A 16,585-nucleotide genomic window follows, 5' to 3' on the forward strand; every position below is an offset into this window, starting at 1 on the left:
CGTTTACAAGAACAGTACCAAGACCCAGGTCATCCCAAGGGGTGGGGGCAAGAGGATTTCACAGAGCTAATCCAAACTTACCAAGTAAGCTGTGACCTGCACAGCTAAAAAACTGCTGTCCCACAAGCATACCAGTCAAAACATCTGCAGCTGACAAAGGCTCTGTTGAGGGACCACAGACCATTTATGACAGTTCTCTAGCTTGGCTGACAGTCCCTGTCACTCCTTAAGGACTTACAGCTTGGTGCCACCTCCCAGCTTCCTGTAACCTCACTCTGCAGAGCACACTTTTCCCTGCCAGCTGTGACACCACCATCTAGAAGGAAGCCAAAGGTACACACTTTGCTGCCAACCACCCTGCACCACTTTGAACACAAACTCACCTTGCCAAAGCCTGGTTTGGCCTCCCAAAAACACTTCTGCCTCAAACAACTTCATGTTGGAAAGCAAGTGTGCTGGTTTTGGATGGAATAAAGTTAATTTTCTTCACAGTAGCTAGTGTGGGGCTGTGTTTTAGATTTGTGCTCAAAACAGTGCTGATAGTGCATGGGTGTTTTTCTTACTGCTGGGCAGGGCTTACACAGAGCCAGTGCCTTTTATGCCTCTCACCCCAGCCCACCAGTGAGTGGGTGAGGGGGGCACAAGGAGTTGGGGGGGGACACAGCCAGGAGAGGTGACTCGAACCGACCCCAGGGGTATCCTATACCAGATGGCATCGTGCTCAGCATATAAAGCTGGGGGAAGAAGGAGGAAGGGGGGGGAAACATTCAGAGCAATGGCATTTGTCTTCCCCAGTCACCGTTACGCGTGACGGAGCCCTGCTCTCCTGGGGATGGCTGAACACCTGCCTGCCCATGGGAAGCAGTTTATGAATTCCTTGCTTTGCTTTGCTTGAGTGCATGGCTTGTGCTTTCCCTGTTAAACTGCCTTTACCTCATCACACATGTATTTTCACTTCCACTTTTCTGATTCCCTCCCCAATCCCGCAGGTGGGGGAACGAGCGAGGGGCTGCCTGGGGCTTGACTGCCAGCTGGGGTTAAACCATGACAGCAAATCACCTCCTTGTTGTATGATCACGGTGTCCTTGCATGGTTGCTGGGGGTTAAAAAAAAAGTAATAATAAAAAAAAATCCTAAATTCAGCCATTGGCAAAGCAAGCAGGAAATTTACTTCCAACAATATTGATTTTGCTCCTGGTACCTTGGAAACCAGAAGCCTCACGAAGGGTTTCAACGAAGACTCAACATCTAATGCCCAGGTTTTACAGCAGATATTAAACATAACACTCCCAACTGTGACTCCTGGCCCTAGCTAATCAAAAGAAAACTCTCACAACAAAAAGGCTGACTTACAGTGGGGAAGAAACACAGTAGACTCAGAAAACAATTCTGCTTCCCAATTCATCGCAGAAGTGTAGGCAAATATTTAAAACTTACTGTAAAATAGGGCTCATGCTTATTTTACAGGGTAAACAGTGCTGGAATCAGGACTGCACGGTTTACATTTTATACCTTCAACAATAGTGTCTGCACACATGCAAGGTACAGGCAAAGAACTGCCCATAGCTCAAACATTCAGACCCACAGCACAGACATAATCAAAAAGGCTCGCTCTTTATTTTAAACATAAAAAGAAACATTTTACACAGCATTGTTAAAACTATTCAGTACCTGCATTCCAGAATTGTGCCCAAAACTTTATTTTGTAACTTTGAAATTAAAACGAAAGAAAGAAAATATCTTGTCCTTCTGCTTTATGATGTTCAAGGTTGTCCTGGATTGAAATTCCAAGTGCCTGGAGGAATTTACCAGCTTAACCAGGAGATGTGGCAATGCAAACAGAGGAAGATCAATGTGAGCCCTTAGGATACTTTGACAATACCACAGGTTGCAGCAGGGAGGATATGGATGCTTGTACTGCACCTCAGGCAGCTTATTCTTCTGATACTCTGCAGGTTTAATACACAACCAGATGCACACACACCTCCACTCACACAAACCCTGGTCACACAGGAAATAATAATAATAATAATAATAATAATAAAAACCATGAAAAGTGGCCTAGATTTTTTTCATTAGAGAGAAGATTCATGCTCTATTTTTAAAAAAGGGGATAATACAAAATTGGCACAAGTAGAAGGAAACCTGGGGACTAGGTCTAGCCCCTCAGCTTCTAGCCTCCCAACTACAGCAAATACAGGGTGGAATGGGATGCAGCATTGCCTTCCAAGGGGCTGTCAGCAACAGAAGTTAGTGGCAAACTTCCTTTACTTGGAGTGACAAAGATGGTTTGTTACAGGCCATGAAGGAAGGTCAGCATAAGGACATGGGGACCTTTCACTAGAGAAGCAGGGAGCCCTGACGAAAATAACCCTGAGTTTTTTCCAGCAGGGAGGAAGTGTGCTATGTTGTGTGTTTGGGAAGAGTTGGTTGTTCCCTGCTCATCTGTTCCCTAATTATTGCATTGCGGTCACGAACCTCTCTCCCTAAGACCTAACCAAGAGCACATACACAAGGAGTCAGTCTATCAGGATAAAAAGTGACTGATGCTGTGCTTGGAACTTCACCACCACTACCACCCCACCCCCCCCAGATGCCCCAATGCCACAGGCCTTCTGTGAAGAAAGCAGATGTTAATGCAGGAAAGAAGCTGCTGGATCAGCCAGCATCCCAAACATCAGAATGGTATTGCATAAGATCCAAGGGAAAAAACCAAGATTTTACTACAGCAGACAAACAGGAGAGGAAGGAAAATTCTTGGTGTCAAAAACAATATCTGAGTGAATCCTTTCCTGAACTCCCTTTTTAAAGCACTGCTACAGATTTCTGGGCTTTCACAGTGGAAGCTTGAGAGTACTTCTGCCCTGTTCTTCAGGAAAGGCAGCTACATCTGCCTGAAACATTGCCCTTTTCAAAGCTCTTCCACAAAGAAAAACATCAGGCCAGAAAGAAAAAGTTGCTATGAATGTTCAGGCCTAAGTCTTTCAGAGGTTCACAGGTTTTGCATATCCCAGTTTTGGAATGCTACGTGAAAAGCCTTAAAGAGTCAAACAGCAAGTTGCAAGCCTCAGCTCTGCAAATCAAGTCCATTTTGAAAATCTTTCACGTTCAGCTTCCAAAAACCACTGGACACCTCTGTGAATACTCTATACACACATATGGGGCTGCATGTGTGTTCACATGCTGGATGCAGAATAGCCTTCTGGAAAACACCCTCACGTCAGCCTCAGAACAAAAGTCACAGTGCTAGACAAGGGAAAAAAACACAAACAAAGAAAACTTACCACAAAAAACCTTCACAGCCCACATACTAGACCTGCAGCTCCCCTGGAATATGCAGTGGGATGAGTTATTAGTGAAGCAGATTGTCTAGTAGTACCCTAATGTCTAGACTGGCAACAGCACACCACAGCCACTACCTTCCATGGATGCTCTTCTTTAGCATCTCTCATCTCAAAAAAATCTGGAAAGGATTGAGCCCGGCCTCAACTGTGCATCTCTCACCCTTCTTGATGCAAGCCCAACCCTAGCTGTGACAGCAGGTTGTGTAGCAGTCCTACTTCCTCGTTTGTTTATACACAGTATCTTTATTCTGACCTTTATTGCTTAAAGCACCAGCTGTGCTGGGAAGACAGAACTGCCTGGAAAAGATATTGCTCCCACTCAGGAGCCAGGTCAGTATATGTGGAAGACCAAAGCAGGACTTCTGCACTGTAGCACCGAGGAATAGGTCTCAAGCCCGTGGGGAAAGCCCTGCTGCAGGCCCACGCTCAAGGCCAGGACTGTTGAAACCTGAAGGATTCTTGCTGCCCTCTTGAGTTTGCTCCTATTCCTACCCTGAGCTGCACTGCAGCTACTGCAGATCTCTGACTGTTCTCACGAGGTTCAAGGGTTACCATCGAGGGACTGGCAGAAGCAGCATTGGGGTCTGGTCTGTGCATTTGGTAATACAATAGTTTACAAGTCTTCTCTAAACATGACCAACTGCAGATAAAGATCCATCTCTTATTTTATTCCCAAGTCATACCATCACCAGTGGGCCAAGGTCTCTCACCTCTCTGCTGAGGCCAGCAGAAGGCTGAGCCTTGTCCCTGGATACCCATGTGCCCCCCTGCCACAAGCAGAACAGGGTCTCAGGCACAATGTGAGCAGCTGTAGTGGGCAGAAGAGAAGGTGGAAGGGTGGGGGAGAAGGTGGCCATAGGCAGACATCCATCAAATGCTTGTCTGAGGATTGACTCTTCAGGATTGCCAAGTTAGCCCCCTATTCACCACAGCTAAGAACTTTGAGCACTGAAAATAAGAGATTTTTAAAAATGCCTCAAAGACCTCCACCAGGCAAGCTATGTTTCAGGATTAACTGAAACCTCTTGGAAAGCCAGGGAAGAGAAGGCAACTGACAACCATAAACCAATTCTTTGCCAAAACAGCCTCACGATGGTTCCAGCACAGGAAACTTCTCCAGCCTTCAACCCAGCACAGAGAAGCCTGTGAGATACCAAGGTGGACAGAGAAAGGGAACAGGATGTTGTGATGGGGATAGAGGGGAAAAGTAGACCAGTTCATACAATCAAAGTCTAACACCAGCCTCCTTCCCATTCATCATCCTGCCCACCATGCTTTCATACAGGAACAAGGGGAGGGGGGAATAAAACCAACGAACGAACGAACAAACAAAACCTTAATGAATTTTGTCACAGGGCCCTGCTGAAAGAAGGCTCAACAGTTTGCACATTAGAAGGACATGATCCCTATGCAGAAAGTGCTGCTGGAAAAGGAGAACTCCCAAGTTGCTAAATATGGCCTGATTGTTCTCAGGACACGATGTGTAACAAGGAGAAGCTTGAGGTCCAGGCTGAAATCAGAGCAAATGCACTGTCTTGTCTGGGCCTGCGAGCAAGTGTCTCAACACAATCCAAGAGCCCTGTGAGTCTCTCCCGAAATGCAAGTGTGTGTCCTGCTCCCACGCTCAGTCCATCTCCATCGACATTAGCCGACGACGCTCTCGCCGCGTTTCCTGCACTTCCTTCTTGCAGCACCAACGGGAGCTGCAGTAGCCAATAAGGCAGGATAAGAGTCCAATGACAGTGGCCAGACCGATGCCAATCAACAGGGGATACTTGAAAGCATTCAGAACTGAAAAAGGAAGGCAAAGTCGTTAGATATCACTGAGAAATTCAGAGATCCCCTTCATTTATTCTTGCATGAAAAAGGAGAAAAATCACACATTATTCAGTCAGGGCAGATTAATTATTTCAGACGAAAATGGCACTAATTTTCCTTCTTGATTTCAATCTTCTCAGGTTTGAAAAATTGGTCTCTTACTGTCCTCCCTTTCCTCTTCACTCTAATTCTTCCTCTACAGTTTCAAAGCCTCAGAGAGGCTGGAAGGACCAAAGGAGCCTTGGAGTGAGACAGCAAAGTAGAGATCATTCCAAGAGGTATCCTGTTACCCACTTCTCCAAACAATGTAATATGTTTCATAAAGCAAGGAGTGGACTCCTTTACGCTTTGAATGATCAGAATTACTATTTACTTACCCTGTGTAATCAACCTTCAAAGGTGGTGCCTAAACAAAAAATTTGATTTGGAAATACCTACTGCTCAGTTAAAAGACAGTAAAAACTGTAAGGAGTTTGGAATATAAGGTTACAAAAGTTATCTGCACGGCAGGGAGAACAAAAGCTCCTTGTTCATTTTAAGTTTGTGGAACTTCCAAAAATGACCTCTCCTGGAAATATCGAGAAGAAAGCATCTGGTTCAAAACCCCTCCTGCATTCATTTCCCTCCTGAGCTATGTGCTGAATGCAGCATCCAGCGTGCAACTTCCTTCTCATGAAGTCTAGCAACACTTGCAACTCAGGTTGGAAAGCAGACAAGGCATAAAGTGCAGGGAGCAACATGTCTTGTCGTTAGGAGAGGGAAGAAGGAGTCAGAGCTCTGACTTTCTGTTCTCAGCTTTGACAGCAACCACAATGTGACTAATTCATCACGCCCCATCTGCAAACCCAGGCTTCCTGCAGCAGGCAGCAGAAGGGTTAACATTTTGAGAGAATACTATGCCCTTGACTGAGAGATGGCCGAGCTATGCAAAACATCACCAAGAGATGGTCAGGGAAGAAAGCACTCCAGTCTTACGACTATCGTCTGTTGAGGCAGAACAGACTCTTCCACTCTGAAAAACCTCGAATCAGGAATTGCAAACAACAGAAAAATGACAACAAAAATCTAATGAGATTACCAGAGGCACCTTTAAAAGTAGTTACGGGGACTACTTGCCACAGAGAGACATAATAAGGTGTTAAAAACAAATTGAGTAGCACACGTTGCGATCTCTTACCATCCATTTTCACAGACAGGAAGATGGGCTTGGCCCTGATGTCGGGTTCCCGCTGCCACACGCCCGTGGCAGATCGCACCCACGGGGTCACTACGCAGTAGTGGTTCCCAAAGTCATGGTCCTCACAGCCATGCACACGGAGCCGGAATTCCAGCGGGCTGATTCTCTCCAGGCTGATGTCACTGCTGCCATTCCTCCTGCTCTGCGTCACGATCCCCCTCCGGTCCAGCGAGGCCAGCAAGATGGGCTCTCTGTCCAAGGTGAAGGAGCGCACGGCAAACCAGGAGACGTCAAAGGACATATCATCTGCATTGGTGGACAAAGAAGAGTTTAGACATGTTGGTGAGCTCTGAGAAGTATTCATAGTGCCACTTCTCAGCAGAAAAGTTAATCTGTAAGCAGGACAGCCAGCACTGGTCTGACAGCAGAGGAAAAAAAAGAAAAGACCAAAAAAAAGAGTCCCCATAACATGCCCTTTCTAGGAGGATTCAAGCAGTGAACTGCAAAGAAATGCACTAACAGGAAGAATGGAGTTGCACAGAAAGACTGACTTACTACAGGGATGACAAAGAGGAGATTTCTTGATTTTCTGCCTGCTATTTTAAAATTTCTATTTAACTCTGATCTGAGTTTTTACCAAGCAGGCTTAGTATCATAAGAAGTTCTATAATTATGCTGAACCTACAGTGAAAAGGGAGTGGAAGCACAAGGTATTTGCTAGCAGAGAGTGATTTGCAATTACTGTCTTCATGCAGGGCCTACACAACCACAAAATCAGAAGGCTCTTTTCTGAAGTCCCCTTCTTTACATCTACAGTTTGCCTAAATGAATACACAAGGTTCTGCATAGAGCACAAAAAATTACCTACATGAGTACAAAGCATTCGGGAGCAGAGCCTGACTGTGATGCTTTCGTACATTTTTTTCCCAGGGTTGTGGGTTACTGTAACCCATCAGACATCGTGCCTTGTACAAGTTTTACCACCCAAGGACACAGTCTGTAAAACATATTTGCATCACCTTCCACTTTTAACACGTCTGACAGGTAGTCAGAGTCCATCAGCACATCTAGCTAGCTATGTTCATGCAAGGTCTTATTGATCTTATTAGCAGATCAGTCTTAACCCCATTAGGTTAGCTAAGTATCTACTTTAAAAATCACTGCTATTCTTTGCTAACATGAGCCCAGCAACACCTGTCGGAGCCTGAAACCTGGCATGACCTACAGCATAGACAGGAAAGCCTGCTCACTTGTTTCCTCAACAGGTCTTCCTTCCTGGCACATTAGCAAACTGATGGGCCCAAACTGGAAACGGAGGTTACTATTTCTGTCCTGAGTTTTGAGTACTGGTACAATGTGTGCACAGGGCTTACTTAACCTCTGCACACACCTAAGGAGTCCCAGTGATTTCTGGCAATACATCAAACCTCCATTTTCTAGAATTGAGATCTCTGAAAAATACAGTATTAGCAACCTGAATTTATAACCAATCTTCTGTCTGAGTTTGCTCTTCTCTAAACTTTCACATTTGATCTCCATGATAATGGAAAAATTGAAGCCTAAGCCTACTGTTGTACTCAAATTGTTTAAAGATCTAAGTGAAGACAATTTTTACATCTCTATCAGGCAAGCTAACACTTCAGCAATGAAGGGAACCTTAATATTTTAAAGTAAAGTGAAGTAAAGGTATGTCTTCAGCTCTGTTACTTGAAGTATAGCATCATCTGGCCACGTAGAACATTCCTCCTTACTGCAGACAAGAAAACCGACCCAGTGTTTGGGATATAATTAACTTCCTCCTAAGGTACACTGGTTTTACACACATCTTCAGAAACAAAACAAAAATATGAGAAAGCAGATGTTACTACCAGAGATACTGTCTGGCCAAACTGTTTTGGGAGCCCAGCCAGCTTCCTGCCCTGCCTGCCACGAGCGGGTGCTCTGGGTGATGGCACATGGCCTGTTTTGCAGCCCTGCAGCAGGACTAGGTGTCCCAGTCCCACATGGGGTTCAGCACAGGTCACATGGACCAGCAGCCCTCGCAGCAATCGCTCTTGCCTGTCATACTACAAGTACTACTATTAGTTACTTGGCAAAGCACTCAAAGCACTTCCCTTGAAACCAAACTTAATAAAAATTATCATAAACACGCTCAGTCAACAAGATCAAACTTTGACCTCTGCTTTGTGCACTCATCCAACTGTCTGTGGGAAACAGGGCCTCTGCTGGAGAGAGAGCTCTGTTTATAGAAACCACTCTTCATCTCTGATGTCTGTTTATGCCAAATACGGTAACGGCACTGGTCCACAGGCAGTCACGTTGGGAATGACCAATTCCTTCCAAAGATCAGCACTGCCATTAGCTCTTGGGTTTCCAGGTACTGTAGGAGCATATGGACACCTTTCAGGCCACACTGAACACACCATTAAACTTGCTAAAAGAGGTTTAAGCAATAAATTTAGATATTAAAAGATGATAATAATTTAGCCTTCAGATTCCCAGGCAACTTCGAAGAATTCCTTCTTTTGCGTCCCAGACAATTTGAGGTTCCCTTCCCTCCACATACAAGGATGAGTGCTGTCATTTTGGAATAGCTGGATCTATCTTCTGTAATTACAACATGGGATAACAGTATTATGCCAACATATTTTATTAGTCAGTATACACAGTGTGCAATTAGTGACTCACTACAGACAGTCAGAGGGAGGATTTGGCTCCAAGTCCTCTGTCACTATCCTCTTTGAAATAGCTTAATACAGCAAAGTCATATGATTCATTTCTATATATCTCTGGGTTTCATGCAATAAAAACATAGGAAAATCTAGCAAAGCCAGGATATAAATCAGGTCTCTATAAATATCAGAGGTGAACATGCCTAGCAGCTCCCAAGTGCGAATAAGTATGTAGGTTTACTGACATAAAACAGGTCACACCCTAGGCTTCCCAAAAGCATCTGTATCATTGCACACACACCTTGCATCAATGTTGAGAAGTCACACTCACAATTTTTCTGCCAAATCTACAAAAAACTCAACTTCAAGCACCACACTCACACTTAAAGGTTTCTTTCACTGTGGTTCTTTCTGTACCACACAATAAGTAGCATGGGACACCTCAACAAGATGCCCCACAGTAAAGCAAAACATCCCAGTGCCAAGCCCAGAAGGTCACCAAGGACCTCAGAGCCACCAGGGCATGCAATGGAGATGCTTTCCTAAAGGAACACAGGGCCCTGGGAGCTGGATGCTTCAGAGCTCTGTGAGCAGAGTAACGGTGGTGCTGTGCTTCCTCCCCTCCTCAGTCAGCGAGGATCATCAACATGTAAAGCACATCTTTATGCACATTTCGATTTGACACACAGGACTAAGCTGTCTGGGTCTTAGCTGCTTCCCTGGCCAATCACTCCTCAAAAAAGGGAATCCTATTTCTAGACCAGCTCTTAGGAACCATACACTTCCACTGCTTAGAATGGAGCTCTCTCAGTATCCTGTTACAGTAATGAATCACAATTTTGAGACCCTTTTTGTTTACTACATTTAAATGAGGTTGAATAGAGCTTCCTAGAGAGCTGAGCAAACCACTTCAAGCTATATAAGAGGTAAACAAGCTGGTTTTGTTAAATTCTCCAGAGTGCCCACTGAGTCTGTCTGGAGCAGATAAAAAAAAACATCTCCTTTCAGTCACAGTAAGTAATACTTTTAAATCCCTAAGCACACAGCCCAAGAATGGGTGATCTGGGAAGTCTAGAGAGATCATTTGTGAAAATGTGTATTCAACAGAAATATCTGAAGCAGCTTTTATATCTTCAGGGCACAGAAGAACTACTATTCCCCCCTGACACACATATACTCCCCTCATATCAATTCAAAACACCAACCCTAGCTGCCAAGCCAAAGGAGCACTTCTTCAGATGGAGCAGTTGCTGCCATGTACTGAGCTTAGTAATACACACTCCATTTCAGCAGGGTCTCAAAGAAGCAGAGGAAATTAAAGCATGTAGCAGTCACGCCAAAACCTTTCCTACCCTTTTGAAAATTTCCCACAGGGTGGGTACACACAGACACTGAAAGTATTGTGAGTTGCCTCTACCAGACAAGGGTTCAATCCATAAATGATGCCTCTAGAAAAAAAAATGGATGGATCTGACTGTAAAAAAATGGCACTGACAAAGATAATTGGCCATTTAACTTTTCCTCAGCTCCTTGGAAGTACTTTAGTTTTCTGATTGCGCATACAAAGAGAGAAGAGGTGGCACCTGACACCTCAACTTATTACAGGAAGCATACATAACTAATCCTCAGCTAATGCTTGCATAGTTGAGTAACTAACTGTGTGTACAAGAGCAGAGCTGTCTGGCATACCAAATGTGTTTAAAGTGTTTTGGAGGGGCATTTAGCAAGACATCCTATGAAACTCCCTGGTCCTTCTCTGCTCACAAGAGAGCCCAAAATACAACCTTCTAGCAGGCCTGACACCAGAAGAGCAGATGGCCTTTGAAAGGCCATCATCCCCCTCTGAAGAAAGTCAAATGCATTTGCTCTGTTCTTCTTTCTCATCACGTTCCCAAATGGAAAGACCATGTCTGTACTGTAGTCATCTGTTTTTTTCCAGAAGATGTTGGCAACTCTTGCCATGTTTATCTGATTATAAGGTGGAGGCTTTCCCTGACAGCATGCCTTCTTTCTCCAGTGGGATGAGACAGCCCTGTTACTTCCACAGTCTGTCTAACGTTTGGCACTAATTTAAAAAACAAGTTCTCCATTCCAGTTGTGAATTAAATTCATCTGACTCAGCATAGAGATAGATCAGAGATGGGATATGGGGGAATAAGGTTACTAGTGAGGAACTACATCTGTTTGCTACCATTGCCCTTAAGGCCTTTTACCTAAGCTGCTCCATTAGCCCACTGCTGTAGTCCCCTCGGTCTCCCCAGGCCAAAAAGGCAGACTGACAAGGGAAGTCTGGACACCCTGCAGCTGTTACTTAAATTCCAGCTGTTCCCTGCAGCTCTTCTGCCGGTCTCATCCAGAGGACCAGCAAGGACTGAAAATGGACCAGCTTCTCAGGCCCATATGAAGGGCCCAGACTGCGTTTCTCCACACAGTACTGGTTAGGTTCCAAATCCTGCTCATCCAGCAACCAGAAGCTCAGAGCATGGACTGAAAAAGTTCCCTCAAAACCTGCCACAATGACACACTTTACCCCCTTCTAGGAGTATTTGTTGCCTGTGCCTTTTACAGAGTGTAAAAGAAAAAACAAAACCAAAACAAACAAAGAAAAAACCAAAAGGGAAAAAAAACCCCAAACACAGAGGCAGAGATCTGTCCTGTCCAAGATGACGTTACCCAGCTATGGAACAGATTACAGTGCTGACATTTAAAACTCTGCTCTGGCTGCTCATGACTGCTGGAAACAGCAGTATTTTCAACTCCAGGCATCATCTGTCAATTCAACAGACATCCACGAACCCTTATGGAGTTGCCAAATTAGAACTCAACTGTGCTGATGAGCAGCTCCTTGAAGACAACACTTTTTTACTTCAATCCCTTTAATACCCTTATATTGTCCATGCTCCTCTCAGTCTCAAGCTACCAAATACACAACAAAACCATCACAAACCCAAGTGCAGCCAAAGCACTGACAGGAGAGACCTACTGTTACTAAGCAGCCTCTTTTCACTGAATGGGTAAGGCTGGAAGGGACCACTGGAGCTCATCTGGTCCAACCTCCCTGCTCGAGCAGGGTCCCCTAGAACACATCGCACAGGATTGTGTTCAGATGGCTTCTCAATCTCTTCAGAGTAGACTCCACAGGATCTCTGGGCAACCTGTTTCAGTGCACGGTCACCCACACAGCAAAGAAATTCTTTCTCATGCTCAGGTGGGGCTTCCTGTGTTCTGGTTTTCAAGTTTTAAGTGAGTCAGGGATGCTGAGGCCTCTTTCACGTGGCAACCCCCAACATTATTTAAGCTGTCAAACACCAGCAGAAGCAGCAGCTGCTCCCTGTCAGCAATTATTGCTCTGGAAAGAAAGGCAGCTGCTTTGAGTACTGCCTCGCAACAATACCTGTAAGAGCTTGGGCACACCTCAACTTGGAAGAGGCTTCCTGCTGAGCAGAAACTGCAGGACAGACTGAGGTGTATGTACAGGCACACAACACTGCTTTCTGTGCCCAGTATCCCAGGATATGACTCTTTTGACAGCAATAAAGTTTACTCAGCTTTTCTTCCCTACCAGGCATTTCAATAATACAATCTACAGACTTCTATCATTTTTTCACAGGCAGCACACAACTGCAATCTAGCAAATTGCTTCCCTGCTACACTCAGATTTAATGTAGAAGAGACACCTTGGAATTTCAAAGTGATGGGCCTTCACTAAGTCTGGTACTTCAAATCATCAGCTACTACATTGGAAGTAATTTTTTCTGCACAGCACCTCTTTTGTACTGGCTTACGTGTAGACTTTTAAGTTTTGCATGAATCCTGACATCTTTACATGTAGGTATATACACTTATATATTTATGTTTACATACATATTTGTAGATTTTAAAGAGATGTTTCTATTCATATATATAAGGACTTAAACCCTAAACTCACTCCAAACCCAAAATTTTGGGTATAAGAACCAGAGCTGCTCTCACAGCATTTTGATGAAAAGCTCAGACAATGCTTGGCAAGCAGCTAGGTTTTGAGCAATTCTCTGAACTTCTCAGCTTTTCATAAAAATCTGTTTCTAAAGTGTCTGCTATCCTCTTCACGGGAACTAGGTACTGTATTTCTTCCACAGAAAAAAGGATGCTCAACTCTAAAGGCAATGAACATTTTTGGCATTTAGGCTGCAGTAGTCAATTATTACAATTTTTAGATTTACCTTAAGCCTTAAATTCACTCTGAAGTGCGAAGCCAGGTGACTAAGATTTGCTTACAGATGACCATTTTCTCCTAAATGGTTTTGCCAATGGACCTCCTTTCCAATTAAACGGAACAGGAATAGTTTTCACGGCCCATGTACTGGTTGTAGGCAGAGATTGCCTGCAGTGGGCTCAGCTGGTATGGACAGCAGAGGGGGATTTAACAGTAAGAACACTTTTTCCCCTCTCCCTTCAGAAGGTGAAAAAAAAAACAAACCCTCGTTTTAAATTGAGCTGTGTAGAGCAAACACACTCTCCTGTATTTATCTAGTTCTACAGCCTTACTCAAAGGACACAGGGTTGTAACTGCTCATACTACTCTGCCTGGTGGAGGCAAGTGAGTTACAAGTAAAATAATTTTGTGGAAATACCTGGCTCAAGTGCCATTCCTTCCATTGTGACGATACACAGCAGATCTGCCACTTCCCCCTGGTAGATCGTCGGGCTGTCAGAATGCACTGAGACATTAAACACAGGACCTAGAAAAGAGTAACAACAATTAGGCTTTTCTTCAGTGTCCAACACCTTTCTTGCATGTTTTTTGAAGTATTCTCTCCCAGTTTGTGAAGACAGAGCTCTGAAAGAGGGATAAGCAATTATTTATTGTAAAATAGTCATTTTTAGTCATTAAATCCTGTACTAAGATAAAGCACCCAAACCGTCAGACCTGTCACCTGACACAGAGGCTGCTGCCCCACTCTGCTTTCTACTGTCCTGCACAAAGGAGGTGGTGACTCCTTTAAGAGCAGGAGAGTTCAGGTCTTCAGGCTAATCCAGAATGTATCTTTTTGGTGAGGCTGTCAACAGAAATTCTAAATTAAAGCCAAACAGCATTTTAACAATACAGATGTGGAACTGAAACACAGACAATACAAGCAGTGCATCTGATAATACTTTTCTGTGGGTTTTCCTTCAGGCTCTGCCACAGATGGTTTCTTCTGTAGAGGATGTCTCAAAGCCCAAGGGCACAGTAGCTCCTTCAGATGCAGAGTGGTGATGATATCAATGAAAACCTTTAGGCTGTTGTGAAATCCTCAGACACCAAGACAACACGGTGCTGTGTGGCTTCAGAGGTACATAAGTCAAAAACCAAAACATCCCTGAATTTTGACAGCAGCTACATCTCTAGTGCAAAAGTATCCAAATCACAACTCCTCAGATATTCCAACATTGCCAGTACTCTCTGTTTCACATGGCAGAAAATGAAGAATGCGACTCAGATTAAGAAGGACCCTTTTTTACCCTCCCTAGACTCCATTACCTGGCTCAGCTACCTCTGGGACAGCAGCAGCAACAACAAGCACACACATATGGTTTGGAAGGAAATAAAAGCTGCAGATTTGCTCTCCTCCACTCTTACATGCTACTGTTTTAGTACAGGAACCTTAAATTTCAAATCCACTGGAGATCAGTGGCAAACAATGCTTTTGATGGAGAATATTTAAGGAAATCATCCAAGACAACCCACTTGTCCCGTGCCCTCTCAGGAGGTTTCCGTGGAAAGCTATGCTGATAGTTCAACCACATTGAACACACTTAGCACATCATTTCCAAACTGAGGTTGGATGTATCACAAAGCTAGAGCTGTAATTTTTGGTCAAACTATTCTAGGCTACAAAGGCCTGGCTTGTTTTGGTCAGCAGAGATTATATAGCACGCTAAGAAATTAATTCCAATTCCGATGCAGTAATTATTTCTCTGGCTTTCAAAATTCCCCCCATAATTTCTACCAGGCACAATGTGCCCTCTGCTCTGCCTCAGAAGCAGTTGTGCTTTGTGCACAAGGGCAGTATGTAGACATATAATCTGTGAGTTTTGCACCCATTTTGACACTAGAAGACCTCTCTACTAAAAATTAATACTGAAATTTACCCCAACAAGCAAGGATGAAAGAGTGGTAGAGATGCAATAGAGGTAACATGTGGACTATCAGTCAAGGCTCCTACATGCTTATGCTAAAATATATTTAAGGAAATAAGGGATACAGATCACTAAGTTCAGCTCTTCAGGTACTGAGTTCACAAGCAGGCAGCAGCCCCAACTTAAGCTCAGCATGATAGGATCCTTTTCTGGGAAAATGGACAGAGATTAATCTATTGCTTCCTCAGCCTCTATCCAAATTCTTTCTGTGTGAATTCAATTTGTTTCCTGACATTTACACATACACATGCCAAACTATATTCCCCTTGCAGCCTATTTGATTATTTGTCCCCAGATAAAACAAGACATTTTCCATCCTTTCCTTTGGAGTTGTGAAGACAGAAGTTCAAGGTCCAAGGGGATTAAAGGCAGTGTGGACCAGGGCACTCCAGCCAACTATAACCAGAGAAGTCTCAAGCTGTGTGTGAACTGTCAAAGCAAAAGAAACAAAGAGACTGTCAAAATCTGCCAGGAAAGTCCCTGCATTCCCAGCACATTCTCTATGCTGCACTGATCAAAGGCGGAGCAGCGCCATAACAATCCTGATACTGTCCATGGCTCAGGGTCTATCCTAAGTCCCTGCAGTGAGTGAGGTGACATGTCAGGGATACAGGGCATGCTCTGCTCCAGCAAACAGGCTCTGACCTGGCTGGCAGCCAGGAGGGGTTGAGCAAGAGCGATGAACTGGATGATTCCAACTTTGTCAGCTAAGCATGGGCTACCTTACCCCTGCCCTGGCAAGTTAAAAAGGAAAGACAGAGGGTACAGACAGACAGGATTCTTCAGGCCTTATTTCTGGGTTGAAAGTCCAGGCACATCTACTGCATTCAACAGACACTGCCTTCAAACCCTGGCACGCCAACAAACCACTAATGCGGAGCGGAGCCGGAGGACTCCTGGCCACTGGAAGTCACGAGGGTAAAAGCTGAGCTTGTTTGGTCACTCAGCCAGGAAAGGCCATGTATCATGGAAATGCAGCACTCCCTACACACTGCTCAGTTCTGGGTCACCAAGCACATCTCTACCCTGCCTCCCACACAGGAGCCAAAGCTGCCAGGGCAGTAAGGCAGGAGGGCAGCAGCTGTGCTGTCATTTCATGATTGTGCTTCCCCTTGGTGAGACACAAACAGTTCTTTCCCTTGGGTTATTTCCCTAGTAGGGTACATCTCCTCCAAATTACCATCTGTACCTCAAGGGAGAGATCACTGTCCTGGCATCACTCTCAACAAAGAGTCAAGAGATGTGTCAGGGGTTATGCTTTTCCCTCTCCTAAGCAAGATTAATTACAGTGAAAGCTTCTTAGTTCAGTCTTAAAAACTGTGTGGTTGCAACTTCCTAGGGGGATATGTCTTCTCTGGATGTCTCTCAGGCCTTCTGCCCACATGACCCATGTCCTAGGCCTCAGGCATGAA

General features: G+C 44.5%; 1 protein-coding gene across 4 annotated transcripts in view; it reads right to left on the reverse strand.

Annotated features, from left to right (window-relative positions):
* Positions 1-1,595: 1,595 nt before the first annotated feature.
* The window catches only part of PTGFRN (prostaglandin F2 receptor inhibitor), a 66,736-nt gene continuing 51,746 nt past the window's right edge, over positions 1,596-16,585 (reverse strand). For all 4 annotated transcript variants that reach the window (XM_017830805.1, XM_017830806.1, XM_017830804.1 and 1 more), the window contains 3 exons: positions 13,625-13,732; positions 6,340-6,645; positions 1,596-5,135 (listed from right to left, as the gene is read on the reverse strand). In XM_017830805.1, the coding sequence (XP_017686294.1) occupies positions 4,969-5,135; positions 6,340-6,645; positions 13,625-13,732 (581 nt within the window). In that variant the 3' untranslated portion in view covers positions 1,596-4,968. The remainder of the gene's footprint in view (positions 5,136-6,339; positions 6,646-13,624; positions 13,733-16,585) is intronic.

Source organism: Lepidothrix coronata, unplaced genomic scaffold (assembly GCF_001604755.1).
Source record: "Lepidothrix coronata isolate B3197 unplaced genomic scaffold, Lepidothrix_coronata-1.0 Scaffold183, whole genome shotgun sequence".
Classification (NCBI taxonomy): domain Eukaryota; kingdom Metazoa; phylum Chordata; class Aves; order Passeriformes; family Pipridae; genus Lepidothrix; species Lepidothrix coronata.